The sequence below is a fragment of the Saccostrea cucullata genome, unplaced genomic scaffold (genome assembly GCF_032062105.1).
Source record: "Saccostrea cucullata isolate Sc308-1 unplaced genomic scaffold, CSIRO_AGI_Scuc_v1 ctg2716, whole genome shotgun sequence".
NCBI lineage: Eukaryota > Metazoa > Mollusca > Bivalvia > Ostreida > Ostreidae > Saccostrea > Saccostrea cuccullata.
Window position 1 is genome coordinate 91,682 of NW_026938365.1, and position 23,600 is coordinate 115,281.

Genomic DNA, 23,600 nt, shown 5'->3' on the forward strand with positions numbered 1-23,600 from the left:
TGTGTTTGTTCATGTTCTTTGAAAATAACTAGACTCTATAAAATGGCAGTCTCTTCATTTTCTCTCCAAATACTTTATACAAATTGGTCCTGTAGTTTTTAGCTCTACTGGTCAGAGACCATAAGAGCTCATGCGATAGTAAGGTGTCTGTCGTCTGCCCAGCTGTCTGTCTGTCTGTCTGTCTTTCCGTCCTGTAAACAATTTTTCAAAATGCTACTCCTCTCACAGTTTTGATCTGATTTCAATATAATTTTGGCACACAAGTAGACAAGACAAGGTACATAATCTAGTGCATCGGTTTTCGATGAATGGTGTTGCCATTTACTAATAATAGAAATGATTGTGAAATACTTTGAAAATGCTACTTCTCCCACAGTTTTGGTCTGATTTCAATAAAACTTAGTACACAAAACTAAACTATACTAAAATGCATAATTTATTACATCAATAAACGATGTTGCCATAGTAACCGGTACTAAAAATAGAAATTTCTGTGAAATTCCTTTATGATATACTTTCAAAATACTACTCCTCCCACAGTTTCGGTGTGAATTTGTCCGAAAAAGAAACTTAATGAAGAATCATTATTATATTTATTGCTGTTATTAAGTTTCAAGTTCCAATGGCTAGTAGTCTTCTCTTCCTCTGTTATAAGTACAAACCAGTAGAGCTACAGTCTCGACAGTGACTTCTGGTTTTTGTTACATGTAGTGTCATATTTACATCAATTGTTTAATGACAGAATGATATTGATGTGGTGGTTTTAAGTTACATAATTATGCACAATGAATATCTGTGTCAATATTTACTTCCATTGTCTTTTTGGTCTTCGTTAGAACAAAATCACCCCAGATGCTGTGTTTAATTACATACTGGGTCGATGACGAACCATCATGAGTCAGTGTTCAAAGGTATATTCATGTTGGGTAAATGGAATTACACATGGTTACATTACACTTTATAGATATTCAATATTTAATTGGGTCCTAGATATTGAACTGTCATTAATACAAGTCTAGTCCTATAATTTCCTAGATGATGACAATGTATATTGGTCTGTATAATGTTAAAACTTTAATTTAAACATCTGTGTTTGTATAGTTTAGAGAAAGGTAACCCCCAAAATTTTGAAAAAAAATATCTTACTGATCATAGGTTAAACTGAAACTCTGCCAATGCTTTTTGTTAAGTTGCTTATATATCCATCATTTCTACATAAATGAGTAAAACAATATGAGAAAACTTAAAGGAAAAACTCATATAATATACTAAGTTTTCAAGTAAAAGACATTTTAAGATTTGTACCATACACAATATGGTTCCCAGTACGTAGTATCTGCTTATCAGCTTGGTTATTGTAAATATAATGGAAAATTAGATTACTGTTTATCAACTTATATCATTGCTACGGTGTAGTTTTGGCTAAACATAAAACCAGTTAAAACACTAAAGAAAGTTTAGACTCTGCTTTAAATGAACATGATTGCAGACTTATTTAGAGTTGTCTGATAGATCAGCATTACTAGCATTTAAATCAGCATCAACTTCTCAAAAATACATCAACACGAGTAGTTACATGTGTATATAATAGTTGTAGTGTAATTATTATGGGTTGACACATGATAAAAAGAGATATAGACTTAAGCTGCAGGTCAAAATAAATTTATTGCATGATTAATCACATGTTTGCAATATTTGCCAAAAAACCCCAAACAAACAAATTCTTTCAATTTGATAAAGTAAACATTTTTCTTGCATGTTTGATATTGTTTCGTGGTATGTGCACAATTGTTTGCATTTTGCAAGTCAACATAATCAATAGAAAAATGATTTCAAATTGGCTCAAGGGACAGAAATATGCCATCATAACCAATTGGTAGGCAACTGCAACTTTTTGACACCATGTCGTGAGATTTTAAAAACTGCAACATTTTTAAAAGTCTTCAGAAAATTATTTAAAAAGATTCATTTTAAAATATTCTCGAGGACTTCATTGTGATTGTTTTTTTTTCTTTCCAGAATTGGATAAAATTCCACATACAATTGATGGTTTCTTACAAAGCTTTTTGTGTGTTCGAAACAGAGATAATCAAATTACATTAAATTGCATATTCATACATATCGTCACATGAAAAGAATATTTAGCATTTGCAATGTAATTTGGATTCAATGTGGAATGCTCAGAATGTTGATTTTTATTCATGCATGATAGTTATGTTAATTAAGAATAAATTAAGCGTTTTGTAGTTTTATCCAAGGTTAGAATGTGAAATATTTTCTAAAATACCTTACATATATAAAGTACAAAATTAATATGACATTGATATCTGACCATGTTACCAATTGAACTTAGATTTGTGTAAATTTAATTTTCCATTTGTTATTATAAACTTTGAAATTGAAGCTGGTTGATTGTATAGTTTTTATAAATGCATGATTGTAATTTCTGCACTAATGATGACCATGATGAATCGACTTCTATAATTTAAGCACATTGTATTCCTCTTTTTATTTTTAGAAAGAAATACAGATGAATATGCTAGCAATGTTCATTTGAATCTATATTTTATATGTATTGAATCATTTAAACTTGAACTACAGAGTTCCTTAGAACAGAAATGTTTTTAAACAAATTGATCTATTAGTACTGTGATACAATATACATATATTGTAAATCTTCTTTGTTGTTCATGTTCACATGTTGACTGTACAAGTTCAGTTGCTGAATTGTCATTGTACAATCAACATTCTAAATAAATAAAGTTTCGCTGAATTCAAAAGACACAGATTTTACAGTCTTAAACATTCCCGTCAAATTTTGCTCCGAAAGATTTGATAAAAATTGTGGGCATTTTTATTTTGTAAGAAATTCTTTTGGGATAGACACATTACATTTTTTGATGAGTGGAGCTCAGGAAAGATAAAGTTTGTAAAGTCGGTGGCATATTTTTTTTTATTACGTTCATATTTTGTTACAAATCAGGTTTGTCAACAAAAGAAGTTAAGAAAATATGCGGTGTTTCTTGAAAAATATATCAATTTTTGTGTTCAAAATCCTATGTTTAAATCCCCACATTTTTGTGAAGGAATTATAAATTATTATAAATCCCGTTCGAATTAGATGATGTACGTTTTAAAGTTGTTTATTTACTCATGACAAAGGAATGGTATCAAACCTGTTTTGATGATGTATATGTGGAAATAACCTAAGTGACTGAACTTCCTCAAATAATTAATAAAGTCGGTAAATATTTACTCCTTTATTTACTACATGTGTGACTTTTTAATCCCATATAACCTCTAAAAAGCTGAGGACAATCCTGCATGTGTTACATGATTGGTGGAATTAATTAAACTTTTCACAGAATGGACGCATAAATTTATTAAGAGGACTATTTGCACTGACCTATTTACAGCTCAGGAAGGAATGGGGATTTTTGAATTACGCAAGGTAGCCACAAAACCGGTGTTACGATGAACATGCAATTCATGCATAACCCATTTATGTTAATTAATCAGATGACTTGGACATAGTATAAATAGAGAAAGAAAACCAGAAATTTGTTATAAATCGTCGAAGATGAAGCTGATACACATTGCATTAATTGCTTGTATTCTTTTTTCAAGTGAGAATTATTTCTTTCAAATTATTAATTATAAAAATATAATTTCATTAATTTACTAATTTACTTTAATTATTTGCTGCTTAACACATTATGACAGTTCAAGAATGGGTAGGCACAAAACTCGGATATACTAGTCTATACTCTTCTCTCTATTCATAGGTCTTCAAATGCATTCATCACAACCGCTGTTACCAAAGGACTTAAAGAATCGGGAGAACTTCCGGTGCCCTGATATAAACAGTCCCTATTGTACCCTGGACGGGGCCAAAAGTATATAAGAACGCCTGCGAAGCCTGGAAAGCGTGAGTAGATTAATTTCGCCAAATACATTTTTAATGACTTCTTTTCTCTGCATAGTGTGTTCTAGCTGCCTTAGATTTGTACAAAATAACATGTTTTAACGAGAGAGCCATCAATAATATAACTGATCACCTCATCTCAATACTGTAATAATAAAAATTTATTTGACCGAAACAATTATACACAATATATCTCTTCTTTATTCATGTATACATTATAAATACATTTAAGAATGCATATCCCATTTCCTTTAATTTTAAGCGATATAAAATTTAGTAATTTTTTTCTTGTCAATGACATTTTTTGAGGGACATTTGTTTAGCATAATTTTATAAAGTAAATGAAGTTTTATTCTTTATAGTTTTCGTAATATCTAGACTATATTTTATCAGTTAACAGATAGTTCCATGCATTCAACTTTATTCGAATAATTTACGCAGCCTAGCAGCAGACGCTTTGAAATTCAGAAAAAAATTCATTTTAAATTGGAAATAAATGTATAAAAATATCTCTAAGTAAAACGTACGTATAGTAAATAGGAAAAAAGTTAAAATACAGCCCAAGGTCAAGCAGGTTGACAGATATTTAGTGACGAAAATAAACTTTCCCTTGTTTTTGATGACGTACATGCATGTTTCCATGAGTGACGATTTCGTTATTTATAATGTATTTACTTAGCAAAAGTTTAGAACCCTGTACATAATAATTAATTTCAATTTTTATTTATACAGAAATTGACCTTTAGTTCTGGCAAAGCGTTTTTGCCAATAATCATAGTCAGTGACGTTTTCATTATATATATGCATTATGATATGCACGTCAAAATTAAACATCAAATGAAGAATTACAAAATGCTGAAACTAAATGTTTTACAGGTACGAAGAAAAGGTCAAGCCCTGCACGTAGCACAAAAAGGTTACGATGAACCAAAAGATCATAAAGGTATTTACACATGTATTTATAGTTGTATTTTACTTAAAAAATGATGCTCAAACAATGATCAGAATTGAAACCAATTTATAATTACTTATTCATATAAACATTCTCTTTTACTTAAATATTTGTAATCCAGATTTTATTATTTCCCGCTTAACTTTGGAATGAAAGTAATCTTACCTGTAATAGTGTAGATTCTGTTTTCTCAATGAAATTACACCTGTATCCTCACTTTATTTTCAGGACATCATTTTGATGGATCTCACACTAGAAGTTAGCCAACCCATGAAAATCCAGATTCTGATATTGTATTTTATACGCTTTTTTTAGTATTTTGTCTTTTGTTATATTTATACACCTATTTATTTATTTTTATCAAATTTGTTAATAAATGGAAAATAAATATTTTTCCAAATGCTTTAGATTTTACTTGTTTTATGGAATGTAAAAATACCAACCACAGTCAATATTTTTTTGTTGTTGTTTTTTTTTTTTGGGGGGGGGTTAATTATTGGATATTTCTGTGTCAGAAACGTTCTTATGTTTAGAAAAAAAAAACAACAACAACACAAGAACGCCATGATAATGACAATGATAAACAGGACTTATATAAAGTGCTTTTATTATCGCTGAAGCAAAATGCAAAGTCATTCAATAATGAAAAAAAAATAAGTAAGCAAATATTAAAAAGTAACACCTAAAAGATCACAATTGTAACTTAAATATAACTATTTTACCCCTGCTTTTAAAATAATATATTATAATAATAAAAGTCTATAGAATATTGATTTACACCTCACAAACATGTAACGGCTTCGTTGATTTTTAAACATTTAGGATCGTCCATTGGCTCGCATATACCTGAAAAAAAAATCAGATCTAGTTAAAATTATAAATTTTGGAATAGCAAATGTTGAGAAATTAAGAAGAGATTTCTTTAAATCACACAAAACAAATATACGTTGTTGTGAGTTGTGTTGTATTTGTATTGTTTCATCATGTATATTATTAGTAACATTAAGTTTCTTGAACATTCCAGAGTGGTCAACATGTTCGGTCATTTGATCTAGAACATTCTTAAATTTTGTGTATGTCCAGATTGTTCCAGTAATATCATGTTTTAATAATTTCTAGATTCTAGATTTATGATACTATATAAATACCCTGTCAATTCGATGCATATACAGTGGACCCTCATTTATCCGGACACTTTGGTTCCCAGTCAATTTGTCCGGATATGTGAAGCATCCGGATATCTGAATCACCAGTTAAACAAGACAAAATTACATTTACAAATTTCGTTCCGATGAAAAATCGTCCGGATACTGAAGCATCCGGATATATTCTGGCGTCCGGATATCGAGGGTTCACATAATTTCTAGAATATTCTAGATTTATGATACTATATAAATACCCTGTCAATTCGATGCATATATATACTTTGTCGTACAAGCACTATTGAGATATAAATGGGATATATTTTCACTGGGACATTGTGTGCAGCAACGGACACTCTGATGTATGTATTTTTAAATTCTTGCTAAGTTTGTACTTTATGTTTGATATATTTATTATATATTACAGTAAATAAATTATTGTTAAGTTTAAATTGTGTTATTGATCTTTGCTGGCATTTCGGGAAATTCTGACCCATAACAGAATTGGGGGCTCGTCGGGATAAAGAATTTCTTGCACTTCTGTAGTTTATTGTCAGAATTTTGTTTATTGAACCGTTAAATTTGATTATAAGCCAGCAGAAATCAACATGGTGTTTTCGGTCACAGACTTTCTTAATTCACCAAGTGTTCAGGTTTTTGATACGTTAAAAAAGGATGACTTGATCGCATTAGGTTTGCTTGGGTTAGATGTTAAATCCTCTCAGAAAAAGCAAGATATTAGAATAAAGGTTGCAAACAAATTAGTAGAAGAAAACGTCTTTGAAAAATACGATCTTCCAGAATATACATTTAAATCAGAGTTAGGCTCTTATAAAATGGCAGAATATCAGTTTCAGTTAGAGTTAGAGAAAATGCGACTTGAAAGAGAAAAATTAGAAAGAGAAGATCGAGAAAGGGAAAGAGAAGAGCGAGAAAGAGAGAAAAGAGAGAGAGAGAGAGAAAATTTGAATTAGAAAAATTAGAAAGACAAGAGCATTTTGAGTTAGAGAAATTAAAATTACAGCACAAACCAGAACCGTCAATTGTCAAAACTGAATTTGACGCAGCAAAAAATATCAGATTAGTTCCAAAATTTCAAGAAAAATCTGTAGACAAATATTTCCCCCAATTCGAAAAGGTCGAGAGAATCTTAAATGGTCACGGAATGTTTGGTCAACGATGTTACAAAGTGTACTGGTTGGAAAAGCGGCTGAGGTATACTCTGCATTAGGGGTAGTTGAGAGTTCAGACTATGAGAAGGTCAAAGAAGCAATATTAAAAGCATATGAATTAGTACCTGAAGCGTATAGACAAAAGTTCAGAAAGTATAGAAAGTTTGATAATCAAACATTTGTTGAATTTTCACGAGAGAAAGAAGATTTATTCGATCACTGGTTTAGATCTAAGAAACTTGATAAAACTTTTGCTAATTTGCGCCAAGTCATCCTGGTAGAAGAGTTTAAGGAATGTGTTTCTCAAGATTTGAAAACACATTTAGAAGATAAGAATGTGAAAACTCTTGAAGAGGCAGCAGTCATATCTGATACTTATGCTCTGTCTCATAAAAAGAATTTTGTATCAAGATCTCAGACTAGCAGTAATTCTACCAATTCAGACACATATAAAAAGAGTGGTTCAGGGTCTCGGTCTTCCACAATTTCCCAGTCTCCATCCCAAGGTGGTTTTAAGTTCGGTCCAGGACGTTTTGAAGGATCATCTGGAATAGGGTCGCTTCCTACGTGTAGTTATTGTAAGAAAAAAGGTCATCTGATCAGTGAATGCTTTAAACTTAAGAGAAAAAATGACTTTGATAAAACTCAACCACACGCTTGTGCGGCAGTTAGAGGTGATAGAGAAGCCTTAGTTTCGATTTGTTCTGACACTCCTGATGTCCAGGGTTCACAGTCCAGTTCTATTGATTCTATGGAGGAGTATAAGCCCTTTATGTCTCAGGGATTTGTTTCACTCGGTGACTCTAGCGAAATTAAACCTGTCCAGATTTTGAGAGATACTGGTGCTGCCCAGACTTTGTTATTAGAGGGCGTGCTTCCTTTGTCTGAGCAGACTTCTACTGGTGGGTCAGTTTTATTACAGGGTGTGGAGCTAAGCGCCATTGATGTTCCCCTGCATAGAATTAGTTTGAAGTCAGATATAGTTACTGGACCTGTTATCGTAGATGTTCGACCTACTCTTCCCGTTCCAGGCATTTCTTTGTTGTTAGGCAACGATCTAGCTGGTGGGAAGGTTGTACCTGATCCTATAGTTTGTGAGAAAATCACTTCCAATGTCATGTGCGATGATGAAGATGATGACATTTATCCAGCCTGTGCTGTTACTAGAGCGATGGCCAGAAGACGAGAAATGGAGGCAGACCATACTCAAGCCTTTGACGAGACGAATTCCTCTGTTGATATTGATTTGAATGACACTTTCTTATCTGACCTTGATGGCACTCAAACAAGCATGGAACCGCACAATATAAAGAAGCAAAAGAAGAAAGAACTTTTACCAAAATTTGGTGGTGAGGATGATGAGTTGCATCCACTAGTTAGCCAAGGCAAGGACATCCTCAGCCGAGAACGTTTACTCTCTGAACAACATAAAGACCCAGATATCATTCAACTTAGTAAGAGGGCACTTCCACCAGAAGAGGCTACTAAAGTTGGAGAATGCTTCTATATGAAAGATGGCATCCTTATGCGAAAATGGCGACCACCTGACGCTTTTCCAGATGAAGTGTGGCGTGTTGTTCACCAGATAGTGGTCCCAGCTGCTTATCGTCGAGATGTCATGAGTTTAGCTCACGATACACCTATGGCTGGTCATTTAGGTATCAATAAGACTTATAATAGGATTTTGAGTCATTTTTATTGGCCTAAGCTAAGAAAGGATGTTTCGAAGTTTTGCAAGTCATGCCATGTCTGTCAGATGGTAGGTAAACCAAATCAGAAGATACCATCTGCTCCTCTTCAACCCATTCCAGCTTTTGAAGAACCGTTTAGTCGAGTGTTGGTGGATTGTGTAGGACCTTTGCCTAGGACTAGATATGGGAACCAGTATTTACTTACCATTATGTGTACATCCACTCGATTTCCTGAAGCCATACCTCTAAGGAATATAAAGGCAAAGAGCATAGTTAAGGCCCTAACCAAGTTTTTCAGTTTTGTAGGAGCACCTAAGGCAATTCAGTCGGATCAAGGGTCAAATTTTATGTCTGGGTTGTTCCAGCAAGTCATGCATGAGTTGGGTATAAGGCAATATAGATCAACTGCTTATCATCCTGAGTCCCAGGGAGCGCTAGAACGTTTTCATCAAACCCTAAAAACAATGCTGAAGACCTATTGTTACCAGTATGAGAAAGACTGGGATGAAGGGGTTCATCTTGTACTATTTGCTGCACGAGAGGCAGTCCAGGAGTCTCTTGGGTTTAGTCCTTTTGAATTGGTGTTTGGTCATACGGTTAGGGGTCCTTTGAAATTGTTAAAGGAAAAGTGGCTGACTGAGACTAGTGATCTTAATCTTTTAGATTATGTGTCTGATTTCAAAGAAAAACTTTACAATGCTTGTAAATTAGAACAAGAAAATTTGAAGAATTCTCAGATGAAAATGAAAATGTGGTATGACAAAGATGCCAGAAATAGGGTGTTTAAGCCAGGTGATAAGGTTCTTGTATTTTTACCTATTCCTGGTCATCCTTTACAGGTAAGATTTTATGGCCCTCATGAAATTGAAAGCAAGATCAGTGATGTAAACTATGTAGTTAAGACACCAGGTCGACGTAAAGAGAAACGGGTTTGTCACATTAACATGTTGAAAGAGTATTTTGAAAGGTGTGACCGAAATTCTGTAAAACCAGTTTCCAATTTAGCCAATGCTAAGACTGTTCAAAATTGTATTGAAAGTGATACGAGTAAAGAAATGAATGAGAAAGATTGTAATCAGAGTGTCCGCTTGAAAAACTCAGAAATTTTGGCTGATTTTGATGCCAAACTTGGACATTTGAACATTCACCAAAAAGAACAAGTTAAAAACTTGATAAATGAGTATCATCAAATCTTCTCGGATGTTCCAAAGAAAACTAATGCAGCTTGTCATGATGTCATAGTGAGTGACGTTCTGCCTATCAAACAACATCCGTACCGTCTTAATCCAATAAAATTGCAGTACCTAAGAAGGGAAGTGCAGTACATGTTGGACAATGACATTGTTGAACCTAGTAAAAGTGATTGGAGCTCACCATGTATTCTTGTACCAAAACAGGACCGTTCGTACCGATTATGTACAGACTTTAGAAAGGTGAATTCTGTTACCAAAACTGATTCATATCCAATACCTAGAATCGATGACTGCATTAAAAACATTGGAAACGCGAAATTTGTCAGTAAATTTGACCTGTTGAAAGGCTACTGGCAAGTACCGTTAACAGAAAGAGCAAAAGAAATATCTGCTTTTGCTACACCAGATGGACTTTACCAGTATAAAGTAATGCCTTTTGGCATGAAAAACGCACCGGCTACATTCCAAAGGATGATTCACTCCCTTCTTCAAGACCTTGAGGGATGCGAGGCCTACATTGATGATGTCGACATATACAGCAACACATGGGACGAACATCTCCGAATCATGCGTGCTTTATTTGACATTTTAGCTAAAGCAAACTTAACTGTGAATCTTGAGAAGAGCGAATTTTGTCATGCTTATGTAGAGTATTTAGGTCATAAAGTAGGTCAAGGTTATGTTACACCCATTATGGCTAAAGTGGAAGCTATTGCAAAGTTCCCGATTCCTACAAACAAGAGAGAATTAATGAGGTTTTTGGGCATGGCTGGGTTTTACAGAAAATTTTGTCCAAATTTTTCCTCAGTTGTTAGTCCACTTACAAATCTTTTACAAAAGAGGGTTAACTTTAAATGGACAAAGGACTGTGAAAAATCCTTTCATAAAATCAAATCTGTCTTTATGAGCAACCCAGTTCTGTCAACTCCAGATTTTTCTAAGCAATTTAAGCTTACTGTTGATGCTAGTGATATTGGAATCGGGGCAGCTTTGTTTCAAGAACATCCCAGCTAACACAAAAACATTTTTAAAATGTTCTTAAAACATTTTTAAAATGTTGCGAAAACATTTTAAAAAATGTTTTAATCACGTGATTTTGTATGGTTTTTTAAACGTTTTAAAAACATTTTAGTGAAATATTTCAGCAAATGTTGTCAGCACATTTTCTTAAAATGTTTCAAAAACATTTTTAACAATGTTTTAATCGCGTGATTTTGTATGGTTTTTTAAACGATTTAAAAACATTTTATGAAATATTTCAGCAAATGTTTCCGGAACATTTTCTTGAAATGTTACAAAAACATTTTTCAATAATGTTTTAATCACGTGAATTTGTATGGTTTTTTAAACGTTTTTAAAACATTTTACAAAATGTTTCAACAAATGTTATCATAACATTCTTTTAAAATGTAACAAAAACATTTTCAAAAAATTTTATTCGCGTTAATTTGTATGGTTTTCAAAACGTTTTTAAAACATTTAAGTCGAGGTTACAAAAGTATTTTTCCTGAAAGTTTACCTTTTCTCATTAAATAATGATATATTTATATTTTAAAAGAAATAAACACAAATTATATTTAATTTTTAAACCTTTAATACAAACCCATATTCAATATGTAAATCACATTTAAATTCCATTCTCGGTACAAGTTTTGATTTATTTTCTATCAAGTCACCGGGTTTTTAAAGAGTGAAAACGGCGTCTATTAATCCATTCACTGAATTTTAAAAGAACAGAATCACAGAAATCCTATGTTCACTGTATCGGTCGAACAGAGCGGCGGATCTATAAGTTAGAATCACATACACTGAAATGGCTGATAAGGAATCTCTCCCCGCGGAAAAAATAGCACAACCTGTAAAGATACGGAAAATGGTGTCTGTATCTACATCTAATGTATCTTAAGATGATCAATGAAAATTTACAAAAAATATTTTAAATAATTATATCAAATTTAAAAAAAGCCTAAAAATAATTACTATGAAAATAATGTCATTGAAGAGTAATAGTATTTACGTAAACCTTTGTCTTCACTAAAGGCGGGTCTTTTGAATGTGGGAATTTGAACAAAATTCGCGGCCGGAAATTCGAATGATGGAACCAACACCATACTGCAAAGAAATTTCATTTTAAAATAAACATATTGCTTGATGATTAACATTTCACAAATACAACTTGAATCAAGGATATAATTGTGTAATTAAGAATGTAATAATCAAATCAAATACATGTATTTAACCTTAACATGCTTAACGCTTTGTCTTTGCTACATACATTTGTATACAATCATTGATCATGCACTGGTAGTGTAAAAGTCATTTTTAAATGATCTTTTAAAGTCTATGATAATTAATAATTCTTACCATTCAGAGTTAATTAATCCCGAGGTTGTTATTGTGGTTTATATGATACAAAGTCTTCTCATTCAAATCGGCACGGAGGAAATGCGCACATCTTGTTTACCAGAATTCAAAATTTGGCCTAGATAAGCTGCAAACCACTATACTCTGTAACGCGCTGCCCAGCAGGAGAATTGCATAACAAGGTTATCATGACATTGAAACTGACCAGTGTGCCAATCCCTATCTAATGCCTCAGAGTAAAAATCTGGGAGATCACAAATTTGATGAAGAACATTAAAAAAAAAACCATAAAGAATATTATTAAATGGTTATGTTTTTATTCATTTATTTATATTTTAAATTTGTTTGTTTGCCCATCCTTTCATTTATTGATTTTTTTGACGAATCTTTTATTTCATCCAAGGATTTTATACATGTCTGTTTAATCAATAAGCCAAAACTATAAAATACCGGAAAAAAATCTTTCAATTAAAAAATTACTACAATTCCTCATTTTAACACTATTCTTTCTATATATTCTCTTTTTTTCTTCATAAACTCAATTTTAGGAAAATCGCAATCATACATTATTTGAATGTTTTAAGAAAATTTTGAAGGTAACATTAAAAAATGTTGCAGCAATGAGAAATGAAGTCTGTAAAAAAAAAAAAAATCCAGTAAATTGAATGTTCTAAAAACATTCACGCAACATACTCTTAAAATTACTAAATGAATTAAATTGCGCCGCAATTACATAAATGTTTCAGGAACATTTTGAAAATGTTTCCAAAAAATGTTGCAAAAACTATAATCAAAATGTTTCAGTTGTAGTAAAAAGAATTATTTTATTTAAGGTTTTAAATAAACATTTTCACTGCAAAGGCTGAAATATACCCGGAATTGAATATTTTACTAACAGCGATATTAAGAGTGTTTTAAAAATATTTTTAAAATGTTCATTCCAAATGTTTCAGAAACATAATATTCAATGTTTCCGATTTACGGAAAAAAAATGTTTCATTTCATATTATAAGAACGTTTTTAAAATGTTATATAAAATCTTTAATATTTGAAAGCAATACATACCCTTTGAATAATTTTTGACTGACGTTTCAAAAACATTTTAGAAATATGTTCCTGAAACAATATTAAAAATGTTTCAAAAACATTTTGACAATGTTCCTTCCAAATGTTTCAGAAACGTTTTCATGCAATGTTTCAGATTTATGGAAAAGGAATGTTTCATTTCATGTTTTAAGAACGTTTTTAAAGCGTAATATAAAAATCTTTAATATTTGAGAGGTTAACATACCTTTTGAATCATTTTTAAAACGTTTCAAAAACATTTTAGAAAAACGTTCCAAAAGGATTTTATCATAAGCTTCTTAAAAACATTTTAAAAATGTTTTTAAAATGTTATAATGAGAAGAGGAAATGTTTTAAAAATATTTTTAAAATGTTTAGTCTGAAATGTTTCAAAAAAACCTTTTTACAACACTAATAAAATGTTTTGAAAATGTTTTGTGCTACCTGGGATAGTGACAAGGTAGATAGAGTTGTTTCTTATTTTTCAAAGAAACTTACAAAATGTCAACAAAAGTATTCCACCATTGAAAAGGAATGCCTTGCTTTGTTGTTAGCCTTACAGCTAGGGGTGGGACGATATACCGATACACCGATACATACCGATATTTTCCTGCAAGATGCGGTTTACGATACAAGCACTCACATATCGGTACGAAACGATACACGAAGGACCCATCCAAAAATTTAAAATGAAAGTACCTGTCCTTTGAAAATGGCGGCTTGTACGAAGTGAAGAGATTATTTTGATATTGAAGACGCACTTTAGAACTAATAAGTCGTTGATTAGGGGTAAAACGTTTTCACTTTTAAGCAGGCTCGGGAGATTGGACAAGAAAAGTTCAGTATGAAATGCGTTCTATACACAGAAAATATCGTTTCCAGAACATTTGATATTATAAATTGTTAATCTATCTCGTGCTTTTTTTGTAATCTCAACTTGGCGACACACTTTCAGCAATGATTTAATAATAATGTAAATATGATCGATGTTTTTAAATGAATTTTTAGTCCGTGTTCTCTGATGAAATACACAACCATTTGTGAACAAACTCTGAATAGTAATAATAGTATGTACATGTATCATTGTTTTGTACAGTTTTAGTCAATGAAATTGATGAACTTCAAGTTTTAATTTCAAACCAAAGTTAACATGATTTGATGTAGAATAATTTGTTGAATTAATGTCTGGACAAAAAAATAAAATACTTCTTATTTGGAATAGTTTTATAATTTATCATAATATCGAGATACGTATCGTATCGTGCCAATATATCGAGATACGTATCGTATTGCAAGATGTGTGTATCGTCCCACCCCTACTTACAGCATTTTGATGTTTATCTGAATGTTACTTTGCATCCAATTCTTGTATATACAGATCACAACCCCCTGACATTTTTGCACAAATTGTCAAACAAGAATCAAAGACTGACTAGATGGAGTTTGTTGTTACAAGAATACAACATAACAATTAAGCATATCAAAGGCAAAGACAATGTTATTGCAGATGCCTTGTCCAGAGTATCATGAACAAATTAGATTTGTATTAATGTACATATATTTTACTTTAACAATATAAGTTTTCATTGACATTCAAACTTTTTAAGGGGGGAGGTGTTGTGAGTTGTGTTGTATTTGTATTGTTTCATGTATATTATTAGTAACATTAAGTTTCTTGAACATTCCAGAGTGGTCAACATGTTCGGTCATTTGATCTAGAACATTCTTAAATTTTGTGTATGTCCAGATTGATCCAGTAATATCATGTTTTAATAATTTCTAGAATATTCTAGATTTATGATACTATATAAATACCCTGTCAATTCGATGCATATATATACTTTGTCGTATAAGCACTATTATATATACTATTATATAGATATAAATGGGATATATTTTCACTGGGACATTGTGTGCAGCAACGGACACTCTGATGTATGTATTTTTAAATTCTTGCTAAGTTTGTACTTTATGTTTGATATATTTATTATATATTACTGTAAATAAATTATTGTTAAGTTTAAATTGTGTTATTGATCTTTGCTGGCATTTCGGGTAATTCTGACCCATAACAACGTATAGAAGTGAACAGTCCCCAGTTAATTTTTAAATAAAAAAAAATAACCAAAATATAAATCATGAAAATACTTTCACGCTTGTGAAACAATTATAAAGCCAAACTTTCCATTATTTTAGATACATTCACAACAGCATTGCTCCTCATTTTGGCATGCATTTCTCTCATTTTAGATCATGAATAACTTAGTTGGGGAAATCATTATTATGATCTTAATATGTTTAATTGTAATAGACTCAATATTTAAAATGTATAATGTTATGAACACACACTTTTGCGAAATCCTGCCCTGTATGATAAAAAGTTTAGGTTCTTCCCCAAAAAGATTCATTCTACTTTCTGAAAAAAGGTAGAAGCATTATTTGTGTCTGATACATTTCAACAAAAGTAAGGTAGATGTCCAGTGCGTCCCAGGCATAAATATGTTCTGTGTTTTGTTGCGATTTCTGGGTACCCCAATTGACCCCCTCCCCCATACCCCCGTAAAGTATTTACGCATTCTATGTACTTGTACCTGGATGTCCTGTGGGGTCCCCCATGGGAGGCTGTCCTTCAAACCAGGAACAGTTAAAGTCTCCGAGTTCAAGTCCGTTGATTTTTCCATCTGAATCCGAGTCTTTTCCACATAGCTCCTGAGTCCAGGTATAGTTAGCGTCCATAAAATCCTTTAAGTTAATAAAAAATGGATGATCAACAGATATTATTCTTTAAACTTTAGTTAAATATTCTATATATAGAATATAGTATACATTATACACGCTAGTGGTTGGAACATTTGCAATGGAGTCATGATGTAAGGAGTTGTTTCGATCCTTAAGTCGCGGGTTTGAATCCCATCGAGGGACGTGGAGACTGGTCCTTCAAATTAGACCGTATACCGAGGTCCCGTGTCGCAGTATACGTGTTGGATGCTCAATGGCCACCGAGTGCATGTCTAAATGTGTAACTTTCCATGGCCGGTATAAGTGAAACATTTCTGAAGGGATGTTATACAACATGAATTCTATAACATACGCAAAATGCCATTCTTAAAAGTTTGGTTACATTAAAAGTTTAAATCTAAAGTTTAATTTTTTCTAGGACTAAGTTGAAACATCGAATTTAAGCTTTTAATGTACTTCAGTATTTCATTTTCTATTTTACCTGGCCAAACGGATTTAGAGAGCCTCCTCCATTTGCAATATTGTGCCCTACTCCGTTCCATAATCCGAACACATTGGTACACGGGTTGGGAACGTTGATTCCGTTAGGTATCTTCAAGCGATAACCGGGCAGTCCAAACACAGAGAAAGATAAGAAAAGCACAGTTAGTACTCCTGACAACATTTCAGTCCCAGTGTAGAATCCAGATTGCCACGACCTTTAGACTTTCTAAACGGTAACAATTGATAATACTATGTCTGTTCTTTCATATCGGGAAAGTTGACCAAACACATAACGCACTTACAATCAGTGATACGAAGATTTACTCTTTGATATTAATTATTAATTCATTTTTTTTAATGTTCTCATTTGTTTTTTCTTTAATTTCTTCATATCAATGCTTTGATTCTTTATTAAAAAGGAAAGTATTAATCATTATAATTAAAAAAATAATTACTTAAAATTTCGCCTTATCATTAATTTACAACGTTCGTTAACTGAAGTATGTACACTCTTTCGACTTATAAAGGCTTTAAGCCAACCTCAGTCCAGAAAATATCACTGGTCTCGTAGAAGAGGGGAAAAATGAAAAGCACTTATAAATATCGAAAAGAGAAAAAGTAATCGGTACTTTGTATTAAGGGTGATAAAATTACTGTTCCAGTCTTCAAATTCGTTTGAAAGGCGCTAATTAATCACAAGTGTATGTTAAAATATACAATGTAGGATAAGATAACGGGCTCCTTATTTAAGTCAGCATGTTAACATGCCACAGAACTATGTAGGAAATATTAAAATATTACTTTCGCGGATTAATTATGAAAAATGTACTCCAAATACTGTGTACAAGTGCACTTGTAAGTACAATTGATATGCAATCCATATTCCTGTACTGGTGAACGTGAAGGATAAAACATTTCACACATTCTTCAAACAAATAACATTTATCAGTCATTTGAAACAGTCATAAAAATTATTTTTGCAAATTAGCTGCGGTGAGCTTGCATATAAGCATAAGAATACATAAAAATTATTTTTGCAAATTTTTGTTACCTAAGAAAAATTTTCAATGCATACCACGATTGTGCATGCAATATATTACATACATGTATAACCTATTCATAGTGACATGTACGTGTAAATAAAACCTGTTCAGTAATCAGATCTGAGACCTTTCAAAAAAGCATAATAAAAGTTCAGATTGATTTGAAATAAGTATAATATTTACAAGTTTTCCTAGAATACTGTCTTGCATGCACGAAAAAAAAACTCACCTAAAATCATAAAAAAGAGAAGAATCATCTGCAAATTGAATTTCAATGTCACCATAACGATATTTAAAACTATACAATAAATTATCATTATATCACGTATTCATTGCATTTATTCCTTTGTACATGTACGCCGCATTTGGGTCCTATGATCCCTTGCACTTCGTTATTAAGTCCCATATAGTGCCTTGCCTTTTGTAATTAAGTCCCGTGATCACTTACATTTAGTTACTGCACTTTGTATTTGAGTGAAACATATGGAGAACAGTATTCAAGATCAAAAGTCCGGCCATAAAGCAATACATTATACATGTAGGAGCAGAGCAAACACTGACCTCCAAAACATCAGAGGAGGGATCAGGTGCCATGATGTGTCCTATGATCCCCTACACTTCGTGAACGAGTACTTTGATGTCTTGCTTTTTTTATGAAACAAGCCTTATTTGTATTTTATAACAGACTTCAGTTTATAACAGTATTCCATCTAAAAATACATTTGAGTATATAAGGACGTAATAAATCAGGTTGCCAGCCGACTTCAAAAGTCATATTAGTTAACCTGTCACATGTATGTAGACTGTTTATAGTGTACACCGAATGTACATATTGTAAAATCCCACAATCAATAACCAAACTCAAAAATTGGCCTAAGCAATCTTGATATTAAGAACATGCTCACATGTTCAGAATTAAACAAGTGGCCTTAAAAATAAAATAAAACTTTTTTTTTCATTTATTTAAACCTTTCTATACTATTATACATTCTACGTATTTTGCATACACTACTATAACACATTCAGTACAAAATAATCATTGAATGAAATGTGCACTAATGTTCATAATGTATAATTAGAAATTGACATGTTATATACAAGTGATGTTGGCATTAATCTTCATACAATTGGCATCAGACATGGGTTCACAAATACCTGAAAATACAGAGAATGAAAGCCATCCTTTTACAATTCTTTATATACAGTGAAGCTAAATACACGAATATTCAGGTATCTACAGAAGTGAACAATGAAGAAAAAACAATCAGTAGTTGAAGTTGCAAAAAGTTTTTTTAATGTTAAAAACACACTATAAATTACAGACTTTTCAATCTCAAGTTATCCTTTTCAAGAAATTGCAGCTATTAAGGTAGCACCGACATAGAATAAATGCGAAAATCTTAAGTTATCTTGATATGTTTTGAAATAAGGCGTGCTTAATTATCTATAGTTCCCCTGATTTAAGGTATAAATGGGGTATATGTTGTATCCCTTTCCCATCTTCCCCATTAATTTGGTTAGTCCACCAGTTAATGTACTAGTGACGTCATACCTGGATGTCCAGTGGCGTCCCCTGCTGGAGCGTCCCCCTGCTTCCACACACAGTTGGGGTCCCCTAGCTCCTCCCCGTTTGTCTTGCCGTCCATGTCAGAGTCTTTCTGACACAAGTCCTTGGTCCATTGAGTATTAGCTGCTACAAAGTCCTGAAAATCACAATCACAAATTCGTTGATCATACTACAACTGAAACCATGCTTTCGATCCAGCTCTTCTTTGTTGTATCTTAGTAGATTGTTTTTTTTTATATACAGGTAATACATCTTTTACAGAATTCAAACTCTGACAACTTCTTTCCACGATTTTGGTGGTTTTTTTTACTTTATATATTTTATTATCTACAGCTGAAACATAGACCACTGCAAAAGATTATTAATGGATTTGTAGAGAGGAGTTTTAAGTTTTCATTATTTTTACTATCTTAGAAAATCATTTTTGGAGTACTTTTCCTTTGAGTTTAGAATTGTACAGTATCTTTCAAGACCTATTCATGACATGATTCAAAGCGATGAAAGAGTAAACTTAAAAAAGGAATGAATAAAAGGATATGAATAAAATGAAATATTACCGCTCCGAAGACATTTCCTGGTCCACCTCCAATTTCTATGTTGTGTCCAACTGCATTCCATAAACCGACTACATTAATGCAGGGGTTAGGGACATTAATGCCGTTGGGGATAAGGAGCCGGAAACCAGGGTGGGACAGGGCGGTCCCACAGACAAACAGAAGAGCTAACAGGGACCTCATGATGGAACACTAGTGTTACACGGTGTGGACTGTTACTATACTGCTTATCTGACAGTTTAGGAGCGGGGCGGATGTCTTATCTTTGGTCAAGGGGAATTCATACGTTGTGGGACAACTGACTTAAATGTTGTGTTAAAGTACCTTGTCCTGATAAATGATCTCCATCGATACAGCTGTTCTAGTGCTAAACTTACTCGACCTTATTTAACATACTTTGTCGTTTTAAGAATTTTCTGTATTTCAGAATCTATTGCCAATTTGCCTTTACATCGAAAATAAATTGAAATACAATTAGAATTGTCCCAATGAAACTAGTGTCACCCGCAGGTCAGTCTGACATTTAAATGTACACATTAACTTACCTTGAGGAGGAACTCTGCTATCCTGCATTTGCTCATGTCCTGGATCTTCTGGATTGTAATTGGTTGAAGGATGCAACACCCTAAGTCAAAACCTACTGAATGCGAGAAACGACCTTCCATATTCTTAGAGAAAGATCATGACCTAAACTTTCATTCCACTTAACCCTTTTCCAAACAGCCTATGGTTTGATTTCCTAAAATAGATAAAATAATATGAAACTTTAACACTTTTTAAAAAAAATTGTGTCATTGGCGAGGGACATGTGATAAGACTAGCGTGACCTTTCAAATCAATTCTTAGAATTTCACACTTCATGGGATCCATGACCCTGTCCTTATTCAAATGACCATGAGTCAGGATTGTTTAATACCCTGAGGTAACATACAGTTAGCCATCCAGTACACAATTTTGAAACCAGTGACTTATCCAAATTACCCCGGGTTGCTTGGTTAAAAAAAATAACACCTACTTATTTGATATAATGTGAAATATAATCATAAATATGATTTTATAAAATGACAATTCAGATAAAAGTAAAAGTGCTCCTAATTCAGTTATATAAATTTTTTTTGCATGAATTATGGTTGAAATGAAATATAGGGAGATAACGAAGAGTATTCAAGCTCAAAAAGTCCATTAAACAACGCAAAATAGGACCTCCAAAACAGGTGATCAGGTGCCATGGAGGAATGAGTATCCCCTGTCGGTCGGTCAAACCTGCCGTGTGCTCCATGTTATGATCAGGAAATAACGAAAAAAATCAGTCGTCAATTCAGTGTATAAATGATGGACTAACAATTAGTATGAAAACGTTGTTAGCAATGATGAATTGTATTTGCTGACAAGATAATTGTATCGACCATAGAACTTACTGAATGATGAATTTAAAAAAGCAATCAATTATTTTTGTATCAACAAAAAATTTAAAAACGAACATTGGGACTTCTGTAAACCCTAACTCCACCTATTTTTAATCTTGCGAGGAGGAGGTTACAATTATACGTAAAACGCAACTTGTAATTTAATTTATCCAGATAAGCTCAAGAATAAACTATATAATTGTGCCCTTCTTAATACAAGGAGTAAACTAGATAGAGGTAATTAGAGCACTGAGCTCACAAAATGATATTCCATATGTTCACAGTAGCACAGTCCAAGTTTTGCTCTGGGAGACCCGAAATAGAGTCAGATCATAGAGTAAAACAGGAAGTGCACAATGACAGTATGTTATAAAGAATCTGTAAAAGCATAATTTATTTTTATTTTGTGGTAAAGGAAGAGATGGATACCCCTCAATGTTATAGAAAGAATGGCGGTGTCAATGTTTTGCAGTGGGAAACTCAAAATATTTGTCCGATCAAAAGGTAAAATAGGATGTCACAATCGCACTATGTAACAAAGATTCGATGAAAGTATCATTAAATTTCATTTATTGGTATATGAGGAATTGCAGATAAGAGATGGGAACCCTAAAGTGTGACGAACAGACTGGCAGACATTCCCATCACTATATATTCCCCTGGTTTTTCGAGCGGGTATTGTAAATATGATCAAATGACAGAAGAAGTTATCTCAATGAAAATATCTGACACTTCTTATCAGGTGACCCACTTTACATGCTTACATGGTCTCCTGATTAACGACAGGTGTACTTATGAAACCTACTTTTAATAGATAAACATGTGACAGTCATAAGAACAGAAAAAAAAATCAGAACTCAACCCTTGTGTGTATGTGTAAACCGATTGTAGAGTTTATCCATAAAGAATCTTTCTTGTAATTTTATCAATTTATTATAAAAATGAGAGGTACTATAAAGTGATCGGGATGTTTCTTCGTCAGTAAGTTCGTCCGTCTGTTTCACTTTTCGGATGCACAGCTTTTATCCACATTTCATCCTATACCACTGAATAAAATTTTATAAAACTTTCAAAATTTGATTCTTCATCCATAATGCCATTATGCACCTCCTATATTACTTTGTGATTGGACACTTATTTTGAGTTTCCCAGAGAAAAACATGGACTTTGCCATGATAATCGTATGGGGAGCGGGTGTATCATTTAGTGAGCTTAGTGCTCACAGTACCTCAAGTTTTAAAGCGGCAATGCGGCTGCTAATCGTGTGCTTTTTCATTCAAATTTACCCAATATATCATTCAGGAATAAGGTAAAAAGTTGAAGTAAGCATTTTAAGAAAAAAAATATTCTCTCCTCATACAAAATTAACGTAATTAGAATCTGCCGGAAAACCAAGGGTCGTACAACTTTGATCTGTTTAATTGTACCACGTGAATTCTAAAATGACACATGCATACAATGTAGAGTTTACAAGTATAATGGAATATTAGGTAAAAGCAATTCTCAGATTAATAATATTTAACATTTTAGTCTGCATTCAGACGAATTAAACATGAATAAGTACAAATGTTGACGTTTTGTGTATTGGGGTGCAGGAAAGGAAAATCCACCAAATCATACGTCATCGCGGCAAAATGTCAAACAAAATATCTTTCTGCAGTTCCAATACAGTTTGCTTTTCAAATGGCAATAATTTTTTTATGTCATAAGTGCATTTTTATGTCGAGTTTACACTGATTTTTTTCTTTGAAAGCCATGGAGACACAAGAAATGATAGCATGTATCAACAAACCTGTAGGGTATAACCTTCGTGAGCCCCACGTGAATGTCGCCGAGATCCCGTTTCTTCTTCATCCAATGATTATATTAACAGGTCTGGACGATTTCCAAATAAGGAAGTCAGGAGCGATAACCGTGAATGCTATAAATACACAGAATAAACAATTTGCAAGTCTTTCTGACCAATCAGATAACAGCATTTATACAAACCCAAAAGAAAATACATCGGAACGAAATTTTTATATGCTATTTTGTCTTGTTTAACTGGTGATTCAGATATCCGGATGCTTCATTTATCCGGACAAATTGATTGGGAACCAAAGCGTCCGGATAAATGAGGGTCCACTGTAAATAAAACACGTGGTTTTATCGTTTTTTGCTCAAAAGATTTTTTTGGAACAATTTTTTGTAAATTTTTTGTAAATTTTATGCATGTTTAGGAATTATATTATATTTATGACAATTCTACCATGAACAAGCACGACTTGAACGCTTAGAAAACGTTTTAAGTGGGATTAAAAATCT

General features: G+C 32.6%; 2 protein-coding genes and 1 long non-coding RNA gene across 3 annotated transcripts; 1 reads left to right on the forward strand and 2 right to left on the reverse strand.

The window, feature by feature from the left end:
* Positions 1–3,898: 3,898 nt before the first annotated feature.
* On the forward strand, positions 3,899–5,185 carry LOC134250055 (uncharacterized). Its single transcript, XR_009988416.1, has 3 exons — positions 3,899–3,928; positions 4,802–4,868; positions 5,106–5,185. It is a non-coding gene; the product is annotated as an uncharacterized LOC134250055 (long non-coding RNA).
* A 473-nt stretch (positions 5,186–5,658) lies between these two features.
* Positions 5,659–16,923, reverse strand: LOC134250054 (temptin-like). The gene is made up of 3 exons (XM_062732411.1): positions 16,725–16,923; positions 16,096–16,246; positions 5,659–5,723 (listed from the first exon to the last, which is right to left on the reverse strand). Exons 1-3 carry the CDS (start codon positions 16,905–16,907, stop codon positions 5,659–5,661), a joined length of 399 nt encoding a protein of 132 aa, XP_062588395.1. The 5' UTR covers positions 16,908–16,923.
* Positions 16,924–18,745: 1,822 nt separating this feature from the next.
* Positions 18,746–20,132, reverse strand: LOC134250056 (temptin-like). The gene is made up of 3 exons (XM_062732413.1): positions 19,894–20,132; positions 19,322–19,472; positions 18,746–18,924 (listed from the first exon to the last, which is right to left on the reverse strand). Exons 1-3 carry the CDS (start codon positions 20,071–20,073, stop codon positions 18,860–18,862), a joined length of 396 nt encoding a protein of 131 aa, XP_062588397.1. The 5' UTR covers positions 20,074–20,132; the 3' UTR covers positions 18,746–18,859.
* Between the last annotated feature and the right edge of the window lie 3,468 nt (positions 20,133–23,600).